Here is a 14,852-nt window from a genome sequence, read left to right on the forward strand (position 1 = left end):
ACTAACAATCCATGCTATTTTTCTAAGTCCAAGGGCCATAACTAAGTGAAAAATCAACGGACCGGGACAATATTCAAACTTGATCTGTAACCTGTTATGGCAAAGCAACATACCAAATATACAATAAATATGTGCAAGAACAGAGAAAAAAGTGCGGAAAACTGGACTGACGGACGGACTGACAGAGCGCAAACCTAAAGTCCCCTTCTACTTCATCGGTAGGGGACTAATGATTAGACAAGCTGTCATAGTTTTGCAAGCATACTTTCCCTACATGTCTTGGTTCCCTTGGGTACAATCTCTCACATGCATCGCACTCCTAGAAATCCCTACCACGAGATCTAGTCTACGCAATGAAATCAAAGAAACCAACATAAGCGCTGGGTTATTATCACTTGTATATAATCAAAGTCATCAGGAACTATTGGACAAGCAATATCCAATGTCTATTTTTATCCGTCTGCTCCTGTGTGTGTCTATACCATAAAATGCTCTTGGGATGTGTAATTTTCTATAATCTTTTATGCATAGTCAATATGAAGAAAAGAAACAATATACACATTCTATTTTATTTGTTTTCGTATACTACATAAGGCTAAGTGGTTCTAATTTTTGGCGGAGGATGCAATATTATCTACATTAAGATATTTAATCACAGATACGCTCAATCACAAAGCAGATTGGTCTGTGGACTTCCGTTCAGGTATATGTGTAGTGTCGACAGTTTCCCAGAATGGTAAAGACAGTTTGGCACTGGGTTCATGAAAGCCTACAATCGAAAAGAAACACAAGATATGATAAATATACATACATGATTATCATGAACTGGATTTATTGATATTTTTGACTCAGTGGACAAAGTGAAACATCACATATTATCGGGAAACGAATGATTACTATTAAGCATGAAAGTGGGTACTAGTACTAATATAACTAAGTAATCACATAGAGATGATGGTCTGTTTGAGGGTACAGAGTATCATGCCGCAAATTCTATGGTCGTTATAACGATCTAACCTACACACACAATCCGTCATTGGGTCAAATGTTGTCTGACTTGTTTCATACTACTTCTTAGACCGTTCTTTACATACTGGTTTTGACTACGGATTACTCCGTTGACCTGATCACGATAGAAAGCTTACGGCAGATGTTACCGGTCCACGGGGGATGTTTACTCCTCCTAGGCACCTGATACCACCTGTGGTATGTCTAGGAGTCTGTAGTTGCTAACTCCTAATTTTGTATTCTTTGTTGGAATTATGAGATTTGTTCGTTATCTTCAAAATGTTCATGTTACACTATGAATGAACATTGACTTTTCTGAAACATGGCCATTTGGTATCAAAATTTCCAGAATTCTATTTCATTCCTTCACGTATAAATACTCTAGCTTAGTACCCAACTATTTCATTAATGCATCATATACACCTAAAGTACATACAGTGTAAAGCGTTACATTGTAGACAGTTTGCCCACCTTATACCAGAGTAATATTAAAGACAACATATGAAATTTAAAGCAGAATTAAGAATTGTCATTATCAGTGTCAAATCGGATCAAAATTATGAACTAGTTCACCTTGAACGTAATGAAAAGGTTTTATTCCCCGAAACGTTTTGATCATTTAAGGATATTGCAACCGTCGCATAATTATACCCCCCGGGAACGAAGTTCAAGGGGGGGGGGGGGGTATATACAAGTAGGAATCACTCTATCTGTCCGTCTGTGCAGATTCGTGTCCGGGCCATAACTTCTTTGTTCTTTGACATAGGTATACCATATTTTGCACACAGGTGGATCACCATAAGACGATGTGTCGAGTACCTTCATGACCTCTATATGACCTTGACCTGAAGGTCAAAATTAAAGTTTTTTTTACAATGGATTCGTGTCCAGGCCATATCTTCTTTGTTCTTTGACATAGGCATACCATATTTGACACATTAGTGTATCACCATAAGACGATGTGTCGGGTACCTTCATGACCTCCATATGACCTTGACCTCAAAATTAAAGGTTTTTACAATGGATTCGTGTCAGGGCCATGACTTTGTTCTTTAACATTGGCATACCATATTTGACACATGAGTGTATCACCACGAGACAATGTATCGAGTACCTTCATGACCGCTATATGACCTTGAAATTTGACTTTAAGGTCAAAATTGATTATAGAGTTTTGACAGTCATACCATAAGACATGGGTATATCACCATGAGACTATGTGTCATGTACATTCATGACCTCTTTATGACATTGACCTTTGATCTCAAGGTCAAAATTATAGGTTTATGCCATGCATTTGTGTTCGGACTATATCTTCCATTTTTTATACCTATTAACAACACCCTTTGGGAGATTGGGGTAAGCGGGGGTATTCTTAGTGAGCATTGCTCACAGTACCTCTTGTTTGGTTAAGAAGAAAATGTTAAAATACTATGGATAGAAGTTCTCATGACTTTCCGTAAATTGAGTCGTTTTCATTATACCAGTATTTTAATATATATACAAAGCACTAAAATGACCGACAACACGAACAACCAGATTGTCAAATTTTGGGACGATCTGTCCCTTCTTCAAGACAAACGAAAAGAATTACATAATGTGGCCAATATTAACGGAGAATAATGACAAAACAACAAAACCTACATATAAATACACCTATCACTACAACTACACTAAATCTACGAACGTAATGATGCTTATTGTTTATTGTCTTCGCGATTGGTCTTATTGAAATATATGACAGGAAGATAAATTCAACTAGATATAATTTTCCATAGCTAACAATAATGGAACGGTATAGTTTATCGGGACCTTTCTATTCTAAATGCATTAAACAAAACAGCCTAACTCAGGATTCCTTACCTAACAAAATCTGAGAAATGTTTCAAACAGCTACCGGTATGTACTATTGATTATTAAATATGTTCAATCAAACCATACTTAACGACCCCTAAGTGATTGCACTGAGATCAGAAATTAGTTAAAACAGCTTTTAAAATAAGATGTTAAACCTCATCAGAAGGATAGTAAAGTAACGGTATATCTTCTTATGAAGAGATTTGTAGTTCAGCTTTCATATGGTATACACTGTATAATGAAAGGCATTTAAAACAAAATATCATTTTTATCCAAACAAACCTGCATTGACGACTATCGTAAAGTGCCTTCTCGGCTCATGCACATATTCAAAATTGCAAGTTTAATACTATTCGCAGATACGTCACTACTTCGTGGAAAAGTAAAGAAGAAGTTTAATTACGTATTTTACGTGGAGTCATAATTTCATGAGTCGAGAAATAAGCATGTTCCTGGAACTTGCCTTCCTAGCTGAAGTGTTATTATGCTTTATTATTCAATTCTTCTGGTTCGTGGGGCATTTATATTTGGTTGGAATTTCATAACGTGAAAACAACGGACATTAGATCTTGCGAAAAAATATTTGCCACAAAATCCTTTAACAACTTGACAATTTCATTATGATTTACATAACACAACAAATGTTTGTTTAACAATCTCTTTTACATGTAAAGGTCCTTGCCATATGTATTCTGTCAACCAAAAAGTTTCAAATGAAACAAATTACTTTGAATTACGAAAAGAAACCCGAGTCTTCCACATCATCTTTGGATGTTTTACTGAACATAGATGTTAATGGCAAGCTTACTAATAACTTTATGGCAAAAGTGATGATTTCAGCTTCTCTATCATCAACTTCCCATATTTATGTAATAGCTGCATAATTATGGTGTTTATGTCTCTCAACTGATTCGATTCACTTGGACGTGTTCTACATATGATCAATGTCGACACCGAAGCAGACTACTAATAAATAAGCTGATATTACAAGACTCTCAACAATATCGTTTTAAAGGCCGAGGTTTTCAACCAGTCGAGTTTCCTCAGGTAAGTTAAGTGCGGGATGGAGCTAATTTAAGGCAGGTGTGAAGCCCCGAGCCCGAGGGAACCTTGTTAGCTACCGTCCCAAATACACAGGATGTTATCTGTGTTAACTGCATTACATGTACGTTTTTGTAAGACTGAAAAATTCATGGTAGTCATTTTTCTTGTGCAGGTTAATCGAAACGTTGATAATTAAATCTAATGAATCAAACACGTAAAAATAACGTAAAATGTATTTACTCATAATTAACCTGTTTAGCATAAAGTCGATGTCCGTGTCGATTATATTCAACAATCCATTATAATTATTATCAATCGTACCCATTCCTAAGCATAACCTACTTTATTCTATTATAATTTATAGTATTGTATGCAAAAAGTACTACTATGTTTGTGTGACTATCTCTAAAACCGTTTCCCTCTCGAGCTGGTTTACGCGGTAAGCATCAAAAGATTGCACGGACGCCTCGATCGCCAGATAAGATAGATAAGGTATACACAAAGACTGGTAACTAAATGTCCATCAATTTCTAGCATCCAATCCAAAGCTCAATTTCTTCCGATTGACAAGGGTTCCAATACCAGGTAAATTTGAAGGCGGTGCTTATTTTCTCGGTCTTTAAATCCAAATTTTGAAAGTCTATGGTCGTTATAATGATATTCTTTAATATAGCCTGTCGTAAGGTTAAATAGTGTTGCAAGCTGGCATGTTTTCTATCAATTGTTAGGCCATTAATTGCATACCGATTTTGTCGATAGATTATTCCCTATCAAGACATAGGGCTGACCGGTCAATAAGGAATGCTTACTTTTCATAGCCACCTGATTCCAACTTTGTATTTTCAAAGGTCGTGAGATTCGGCGGGTGTGACCGGTCGACAGGGGATGCTTACTCCTAGTAGGCACCTGATCCCACCTCTGGTGTATCCAGGGGCCGTGTTTGCCCAACTATCTATTTTGTATTGTTTATGGGAGTTATGAGATTGATCACTGTTCGTTATCTTTACCTTTCATTTATCACTGTCGTTATCTTCACTTTTTGACATATACATATATCTATAAGTACAAGATTATCATCATGGAGAGGAAGGATACGAGTTTGATACAAAACCATCAAGGAGAATGAATGTCATCAAACCAAAGGTTGCTGCAAGCCTCCTCTCTTTTTCAACATTTAAGTCATTAAATAAAATATATGGGGGTTCTTGCATATTCTGTTTTTTTCTTATACTTGAAGGGTGCAGTGTGTTGTTTTCCCATTCAATTAAAAATGGTGTTGTTAACATTACATGTGCAATTTACATTATTCGTAAAAAAAAAAAAAAAAAAAAAAAAAAAAAAAAAAAAAAAAAGTGAAGATAACGAACAGTGATCAATCTCATAATTCCTGTAAGGAATATTAAATAGAGAGTTGGGCAAACATGGACTCCTGGATATACCAGAGGTGGGAGCAAGTGAGCATCCCCTGTCGACCGGTCACACCCGCCGTGAGCCATATTTGTGTATCAGATATACAGTAATCCGTGGTCAAGATCAGTGTAACAATCGGTACGAAACACGCCAGGCACCATTTGACCCAATGACCATAGAATTTGCGAAATGCTGACTTTCCGAGTTACTTCTCTTTTGAGAACTCTTGTACTCGGTAAGGCGAGAGAAGAATATGTTCCCACGCGTTTGTAACAAATGCCTATCAATACATATACCGAAAGTTTCTCGCAAATGATATTGGTTGGCGCACAATCAAGTAATTTAATCGGTATTCAGGAAGTAAAAAAAACATTAAAAATGTTTGTCCTATCACACTATTTGGCTGCACAATGCCCGCAGAGGAATTCATGTCGTTACATGCTCTTCTTTAATAAAACGTTTTATGCTTTCTTTATTGAAACATTTATTTCTATGACATTCTTTATAATTTCCTCCAGATATGTCGTCAATAGTGGATTTTCTATCGTCGTTTTCACCAACTATAGGTGTATTCAGTCCCACTTTGAACAGTGCCTAAAGGTGTACTAAATGTAACTTCGCATTAGACTAGCTTTGAACACGGAACTTATGAATATTGTTACTATCACTTTCTTACTGCTTTAGGATTTCCCGTTTTTAATTGTTATCACTGTTCGTTATCTTCACCTTGCAATATAAGTAAATGTACATCCTCATTGGGCCTTAAAACAATATATAATCGAAAATGACATATCGAACACCCCTTTCCCATCCCATTTCTTTGAATTACCAATGGTGCTTCATGAAAATCAACGATGACACAAGGTTTATCGCATATTCGATAAATAGATGGCTTTGCGTTGTATCAGAATATATCTTTCACTTGAAGGATAATTTTTAATGTGTTTATCTGTTGCGCATTTTAACTCATCAATTTTATAATAGTGGAATTAAAAACTATTTTACACAACATTTCATCTGTAAAACACTCACGCTGAATGTTGCTTGGCTGGGATGTTCATATCGCGATGACGAAAGTTCTGCTTTAAATGCCCATCCAAATGCATTTAAGACCCCACCATTGTACAGGAGGAATACCGGGTACAGGCGATCACATGACATATCAAGGGAGATGTCGTACCAATAGTGAACTCCTATATCAAATTAGAGTCAAATTAATACAAGTCAATCACAATTTGAAAACCATTCAAAATTCAGAAAATTGTTTGTTTCCATTCTTTAATAATTGCCATTGTTTTTAAAAACAGCTTACATCAGCTGATTTTTGCATATAAACCGTCATATCCACGACGAGACAAATATCGCGAAACAAATCTCTTTTAATCAGCAAATATGTCATTTGTGTCCAAAAGTTGTTGCAAGTTGTGTCTAGTATCTTACCCATGGCGGAAAAGCAATGACCTTTCACCCATCGCGTCGATCCTATGTCGGACTCCTGGTGGGGAATTCTGATAGAGGCCATTGGGTCCGTCCCATTCTGTAGATAGAGATCTGTCCCTGTACCCTGAGCGCCAAATTGACCGGCAGTGCGTCCATGTGTACATATTGAAGCTGTACGGAAAATGACATTATATTTAGTGTGGGCCGTAGGCTATTGATTAGATAAATTGACAGGTCAACAGATATGCAGTAAAAGGAAATAAGAACAAGGACTTTGGATACCTGGATTTACAAAGTAAGCTGTTATGTAATGCTTGTCACCATCTTTCACAAATGGATGATTTTGCAATTTTGAAGAAGGGTATCCATTGCTGAGTCCTGTTTGTACCTATGTAATAGAAAAATATCACAAACATGTAATAGAAAAATATCACAAACATGTAATAGAAAAATATCACAAACATCAAACTTTGAGCTGAGTCCTGTTTGTACCTATGTAATAGAAAAATATCACAAACATCAAACTTTGAGCTGAGTCCTGTTTGTACCTATGTAATAGAAAAATATCACAAACATTGCTGAGTCCTGTTTGTACCTATGTAATAGAAAAATATCACAAACATCAAACTTTGAGCTGAGTCCTGTTTGTACCTATGTAATAGAAAAATATCACAAACATCAAACTTTGAGCTGAGTCCTGTTTGTACCTATGTAATAGAAAAATATCACAAACATGTAATAGAAAAATATCACAAACATCAAACTTTGAGCTGAGTCCTGTTTGTACCTATGTAATAGAAAAATATCACAAACATCAAACTTTGAGGAAAAGTATGGACCTACCTTAAAAATTTTTTTTCTAGCAACACAAAAAGCCTTTTAAGTCCAATATTTTATGTAAAATTACAAAGAACATGTCCGCGAAATATTCAACTTCCCATATTCATGCAGGTAGCAATACGGTGCCTACAGCTTTCAACTGATTCGATACGCAAGAATCCCGTGGGGATCCGGGTTAGAATAGGTTCTCAGTACCCCTTTGCTTGTCGTAAGAGGCGACTAAATGGGGCGGTCCTTCGGATGAGACCGCAGAAAACCGAGGTCCCGTGTCACAGCGGGTGTGGCACGATAAAGATCCCTCCCTGCTCAAAGGCCGTAAGTGCCGAGCATGGGCCTAAATTTTGCAGCCCTTCACCGGCAGTGGTGACGTCTCCATGTGAGTGAAATATTTTCGAGCGTCCCGCTTAACATCATACAATCAATCGATACGTAAGAGCTTGTTCTGCGTATGATCAGTTTTTTTTTAAAATCCAGGCAAGCAAGCTACCGACAAACAAGTTGATAGTGCAGGGGTTCCAACAGTCTCGTTGAAAGTAAGAATTTCGCAAATTCTATGATCGTTAAAACGATCTAATTTGCCAATACAACCTATCATTGGGGCAAATGCTGTCTGACGTGGTTCATACTAATTGTCAGGCCGTTCTTCTCACACTGATTTTGACTGCGGATAACTCCGTTTACCTAATCAAGATATAGGGCTTACGACGGATGTGACCGGTCGACAGGGGATACGTACTCCTCCCAAGCACATGATCCCACCTTTCGTATATCCAGGGGTCCGTATTTGCCCAACTCTCTATTTTGCATTGCGTATAGAAGTTATGGGATTGATCACTGTTCGTTATCTTCACCTTTCATTCTAGTTATGTTCCACTCAACGTATAGAAGTCATTTTGATCCAAAAGGTCAAATATACCATTATCGTTAACTAAATTTATAAATACGTACATGTTTGTCCCAAGAAATTCTGATGAATACCGATAGAATGTATATCCACGATTAATGACTATCTAAGAAACTGTCAACATGATGATAACCCTTATCGCTTCATGTTAAAAGTGAAATAACTGTTACACTGTGGCCAATTTTTTCCGCCATTAGAATTTGTTTTGGGAAAACCTTTGTGGTTTATAAATATTTAGTGACGTTATCCTTTCGTCTTGTGTATGAAATACTCACTCCGGCCTGGATTCCTGCGATGTAACCGTTGACGTCATAGATAAGAATGACTGCTGGGTCATTGTCTTTCATGTATCTTTTTCCAAGGAAGGGGGACTGTCCTTAGAAAATAAAGTTTCGTTTGAATGAGGCAATATTTTCTGCACAACTTCAAAAGAAAATTCTTTCCAAATGACTGCGTGGATATTAGCATGTTGCTTTCAAAAACTTTCTGAGGTTTGACATTACTTATTGGCATCTTAATAAATGAATAGGAAGCACTTTGCTTTACAGTAATAAAATTAAATTGAAAGAAAAATCACTCACCACATCCAGATATCAGTGTAAAGCCCGCGGTTTTAGCTTCCGTCTCTGTCCTCGGCATGTTGTTAAAGCTGTTGAATGGATTCAACCCCCATGTTACTGAGGGTGAAAATAAAAACATATAGTCAAAGTATATAAACACTTCCTAGATGTATAAGGCTTAATATATAAACGCTTCCTAGATGTATAAGGCTTTATAGGTTACCCTTGTCAACCAGATGACCTTTAGCGACATGGTTTGTTGGGATTTTTTTTTACGGGGGGGGGGGGGTCTATCTTTGTCCATTATATTTTTTTTTCATTGAGTGGGAGCTTACAGGGTTGTATAGAAAAATGTGAATCATCACCCTGAAGGTTATTTGGTCAAATTCACTGGTAACACCACTTAAAATATTTCTGAGTCATACCTTTTTACAAATTCACACGACAAAACCACGGTTACAGAGAACACGCTTATAACGAATTCACGATAACAGAGAAGTGATTTTTATTCCCAGTATAATGAAAACATGTGAACTCATCGGATATAGTGAATTACGTTGATAACGAATAGAAATTGTTCGTCCCCAGCACTTCGTTATAAGCGTGTTTTACGGTAGTTACCATCTTCACAAGTCAAGGGTTATTAATTCGTTACCTCGCAATAACCCTTGACATCGGTGACTATGAAAAAGTAGGGCTCGTTCCGATTGGTTCCACAAAAGAGTGGGAACCAATGAGAATGCAGTTCTATTTCTAACAATGCGAAGCGAGAGATTCAACTAAAAACACGTGTATTGATACCTACAGGTATGGCTATTTCAATCGTTTAAGCAATATTGTCTTAAAGGGAAAGGCAAACCAAAAGCTTTTTACATGATACATGATAGAATTAATTATATGATAAAGATTTGTCATACTATTATGTTGACATACGGCCTAGATAAGCTTCAGAACTATTTTGAAAACGTTAAAAATTGAAATTCCCGCTATCTATAGAGGCTGCCATGATGTGGAACTCTTTTGTATTCAAGACCACAAAAGTCAATAATTTTGACGTCACACCGTCTGTTCCGATTTTGGTGATATTCTAAGATCATCAAAGATGTGCATGTGGTAGATCTTACGAATAAATAGGTTAATGCCTTCCTGTAAAGCAGTTAATTACACTATTGCGAAGGGGAGATGTGGAAATGTTTTTTTTTAAATACACGACCCAACCAATTAATTTGAAAAGAAAATGCTACATAAACTGTGGATCCATCATTTGCGTAATGACAAGTTGAAGTTCGAGACATTTGTATGAAGAAACGTTTACCGTTTGCCTGGTCTGCGACTCGACTGAACGTCTTTTCTTAATTTCCTCTTGCGAAAGAACGAACTCAAATCTATACGGCTCCAAACTTAACTGTTTGTGACTTGTCATGTTTACAGCTCTATTGATGAAATAAACCGGAATAGAGGGTGTGACGTAATAAATTAAACATCAATGGCCGCTCTCTTAGCGGCAGGTAATTTAAAATACATGAAAGATTACTATTGATTTAAAGATTTTTGTTGTTGAAGACTGTCATTTACGGTATCAAAAATACTTTATTCATAAAAGCAACAGTGTTGCCTTTCCCTTTAAGCAAAAAGGTTCCCAAACTTGATCCACTACCAATAAACGTAATTAGTGGTGTAAATATTACAAGTGCGGGTGTTTATCAAAACAGCAGTATGAAATAGCGTCATTCGTATCCATGTACACCATAACAAGATGCAGTGAGTTCATTGGATGTTTTATTTATATATGCGAAATCTGGTGCATTAGAATTGGTACCGTATAAGTTTTACATTATAGAGTATTGCGTATTAATGGTATAATGAGCCCAACTTTTATATATAGCGACTGATGTCAAGAGTTAGTGCGAAGTAACGAATCAATATGTGAAGATGGGTAGTTACAAAGATTGACTGTTTTACGTCCCGTGGAGAATTTTTCACTCATTAATGGATGTCAAGGTGAAGTACCACACATTTAGACCTATGCTTAGCGCTCATGGCCGTGGTAGTGACGAAGGAACAATTTCTAGTCCAAAGTTTGACGCAGCCATGGCACGAACGAAGCTCGAACCTGAGACCTACGGTTACCAAGCGAATGCTAAGTCAATGTAACTGACCAATAAAGAACTATTTGTTTCATGTCATAATTTTACAATGAATGAGACTCATATTTGGTACACAAGTTATTTATGACCAGACAGCAATATCGAGGCATACAATGTTAAACCATAATAGTTTGGACGTGATAGAGAAGTTTAAAAAGGTCATTTTGTAAAAGAGATTACATTACACAATTAACTTTACATTGAGGTCATTAAGTTCTCATAGTGTGTTAGAGGCATTCTTTGTACAACATGCAACTCTTCTGGTAGAAGGTTTTGTCATGTGATATTCAGTTGACCCATGAGCCAATTGTTTTGATTTTCATGTTAAAAGATTTCAAATACATCGTTTATATACATAAAATTATGTACAGAAGGATCATTGTTGATTTTAAAGGAAATTTTTTTTTCATCAAGAGGTAAGAAATCAAACTCAGAGAAATACACAGGTTTCAAAGCTAAGAAAAATATGTCAACCATGTTTACTTCAATTTCAATGGTCAGAATTACAATATTTTTTTCCATCTCGTAAAAACGCTATTAAATCATCGCATGTATGTAGTTCTGAGGCTGTACGACATATCATAAATTATTTCACCTGTTTTAAACCAAATTATTTGATTTTAAATCGATGTTTACAAATAACCTCGTCACTCTGCCATTTCAAGTGACAGTCACGTGACCAGTTCAAACTTTCAGATCATCGGTGGTCTTATCTGTGTAAAGCTGTATATTTTGTTATAACAGTACCGTACCATAAGTTTAATAGAAATAAAAATATCAAATACCTCTTAGTAATTCGTTGTTTTACGCTCTTTCAGCCTTAAAACTAGACAGTTGCGTATGAGTTAATACATCATTTTGGGATTCTCCTGACGCTCGTGGGTCTACTTATAGACGTCTATTATGGGGTGATTTATATATATACCCACTATATTTACTTTCTAAATAATATTCGCACTGTTTTCTTTTACATGCAGATGTTTTCAAGCATGTTATTAAGGGAAAGTTAATAACTTTATAAAGTAATTAATCTGCTTTAAAGTAATTATGTACAAAAATAATACATGAACATCGTGTCATACAGCTTTAAAGCTGTATGGTCCGAATTACAATATTTTTTTCCATCTCGTAAAAACGCTATTAAATCATCACACGTATGTAGTTATGAGACTGTACGACATATCATAAATTATTTCACCTGTTTTAACCCAAATAATTTGATTTTAAATCGCTGTTTACAAATAACCGCGTCACTCTGCCATTTCAAGTGACAGTCACGTGACCAGTTCAAACTTTGAGATTATCGGTGGTCTTATCTGTGTAAAGCTGTGTATTTTGTTATAACAGTACCGTACCATAAGTTTAATAGAAATAAAAATATCAAACACCTCTTAGTAATTCGTTGTTTTACGCTTTTTCAGCCTTAAAACTTGACATTTGCGTATGAGTTGATACATCATGTTGGGATTCCCCTGACGCGCGTGGGTCTATTTATAGACGTCTATTATGGAATGATTATATATGTAGCCACTATATTTACTTTCTAAATAATATTCGCACTGTTTTCTTTTACATGCAGATGTTTTCAAGCATGTAATTAAGGGAAAGTTAATAACTTTATAAAGTAATTAATCTGCTTTAAAGTAATTATGTACAAAAATAATACATGAACATCGGGTCATACAGCTTTAAAAAGACTCATCAACAATACGTAAATTATACGGTGACCGGATATGATTGTTAGCATCGTTCCCTGAAAATAGAACCCGCTTTTGCGTGATCTGGTTCTTGTTTGTGCCATTAAATGGGAAGACTAATACACATGCTTCGTAAGCAAAGCCACACACACGTAATACCTGCATTCAAAACCATTCAGGGATGTGACTCGCTGTGACTTCAGTCATTCCACGTGTTTACCTTTATTACTTATCCTTTAGACCGTCCCAGGGATTTAATTAGATAAAGCGCAATATAAATGTATAATAATAATTGATCACTGTTCGTTATCTTCACCTTTCATCTTATCATTTCGCAATGTTGAATAATTTTTCACTATGTCTGTTATTGTAAATTAATCCCTCTTATTGTATATATTTCTTAGTTAATTTATGATGATATGTTAATGCTTCAGTGATACTTTTAAGGCCCGTCCCAAGGACACAAATCAACGTTTATTTACCTTATAAACCATCCCAGGGTTGTAACTAAGTAAAGCTTACCTTTAAGGCCGTCCCAGGGATGTGTTTTATCTGAAAAAAAATATTACAAAAGGTAATTAAACTCGACTAGTTTTGTTCAGTCTATAAAATATGTCTAAAATTATCAGAAAATAGATGAACTGGCTGTTAGCTCAAACTTACGTCCGAACAAGAATCCATCGCAGAACGAAGCTGCTAGCAGAAGTCCGAGATACGCAATCATACCCATGCTGAAGGCTAAGGAAAGTAAGACAGGCTTACAAATTCCTTTGAAATATATACACAAATCACGTAATCAAGCATTTCAACATTGCTTGGCATTTCAAAATTTTCCTGATAAGGAAATAAACTTTGATCTATGCGTTGGATGAAGTTGGGTACACAAGCAATTGAAGAAATAGAACATCCGTACGAAAAAGATAAGTTATGACCTTAAATATTTGTACATAAGTATATCGGTTCAACCATGAGGACATTAACAGTTCGTTATCTATTATAAGAAAACTAAATCAAATAGAGAGAAGCATACTGAATTTACGTTCTTAATATGGATTTTTTTAAGGGGGGGTGGGGTGTGTGTGTAATAATTACAAAGCAAAATCGCTTATTCTACTGTAAGATTTTTAATCTAGGGAGTTTATCGTGCTAAAAGAGAGATAGCACTATAGGACAATTTTGACCTCGTCTATGGATTGGGAAGGGGGATATTTTATCGCTTCCAAGTTTGCATTAAAATTCTGAGCAAAATGGCAAACTCATTTAATTGAATGATTCATTGTGTAATTTAACCAAATTCAACCATTGTTTTCGTGCACACTACGAAAGAGGCTCACCATTAAGCTTCATACATTAAAAATATTGTTAATCAAATTAATACATTCATGCGTTGCTTTTTGGAAAATACATGAAGGTATGAACTGCAGCGCTCCACACTCGTGTATGCCGGAGTGAAGTGTTCCAATTCATATACCCTCATGTATTTTTAAAAAAATCTTATTTATTTTTATTCTCCCCGAAAATTTTTTGGGGAGCATATATAGTCGCCGTCATGTCTGTCTATCCGTCAGTACGAGATCTTTCATCAGAAATTGACATAATTCATCACAAATGTTCATTGAGATAAGGACTTTTGGATCAAGATCTTTCAAGGCCATTTAGGAAAATTCAAGGTCACTCAGGATATATAAAATTCCTTTAATCAACGGTTTTTTATATAAAAGTTCCCATCTCCGAAACCTTTCAGCAGAAATTGATCACAAATATTCCTTGAGACAGGGACTTTTACACCAAGGTCATTTTGGAACGGTCAAGGTCACTCAGAACATATACCTTATGTATTTAAAGTTCTTAAATTCAATGGTATTAGAAATTTAAAGTTCTTAAATTCAATGGTATTGGAAAAGATATTGATCATATATCACGCAAATAAGTAATAGGCAAATGG

The 14,852-nt window shown here is 35.8% G+C and overlaps 1 protein-coding gene across 1 annotated transcript; it reads right to left on the reverse strand.

Annotated features, from left to right (window-relative positions):
- Nucleotides 1-555: 555 nt before the first annotated feature.
- On the reverse strand, nucleotides 556-13,732 carry LOC130047090 (uncharacterized). Its single transcript, XM_056141327.1, has 8 exons — nucleotides 13,571-13,732; nucleotides 13,430-13,459; nucleotides 9,085-9,180; nucleotides 8,779-8,879; nucleotides 7,042-7,147; nucleotides 6,760-6,930; nucleotides 6,352-6,512; nucleotides 556-769 (listed from the first exon to the last, which is right to left on the reverse strand). The coding sequence occupies exons 1-8, from the start codon at nucleotides 13,635-13,637 to the stop codon at nucleotides 665-667; spliced, it is 837 nt and encodes a 278-aa protein (XP_055997302.1). The 5' UTR covers nucleotides 13,638-13,732; the 3' UTR covers nucleotides 556-664.
- Nucleotides 13,733-14,852: the final 1,120 nt, after the last annotated feature.

Source organism: Ostrea edulis, chromosome 6 (genome assembly GCF_947568905.1).
Source record: "Ostrea edulis chromosome 6, xbOstEdul1.1, whole genome shotgun sequence".
Lineage (NCBI taxonomy): Eukaryota > Metazoa > Mollusca > Bivalvia > Ostreida > Ostreidae > Ostrea > Ostrea edulis.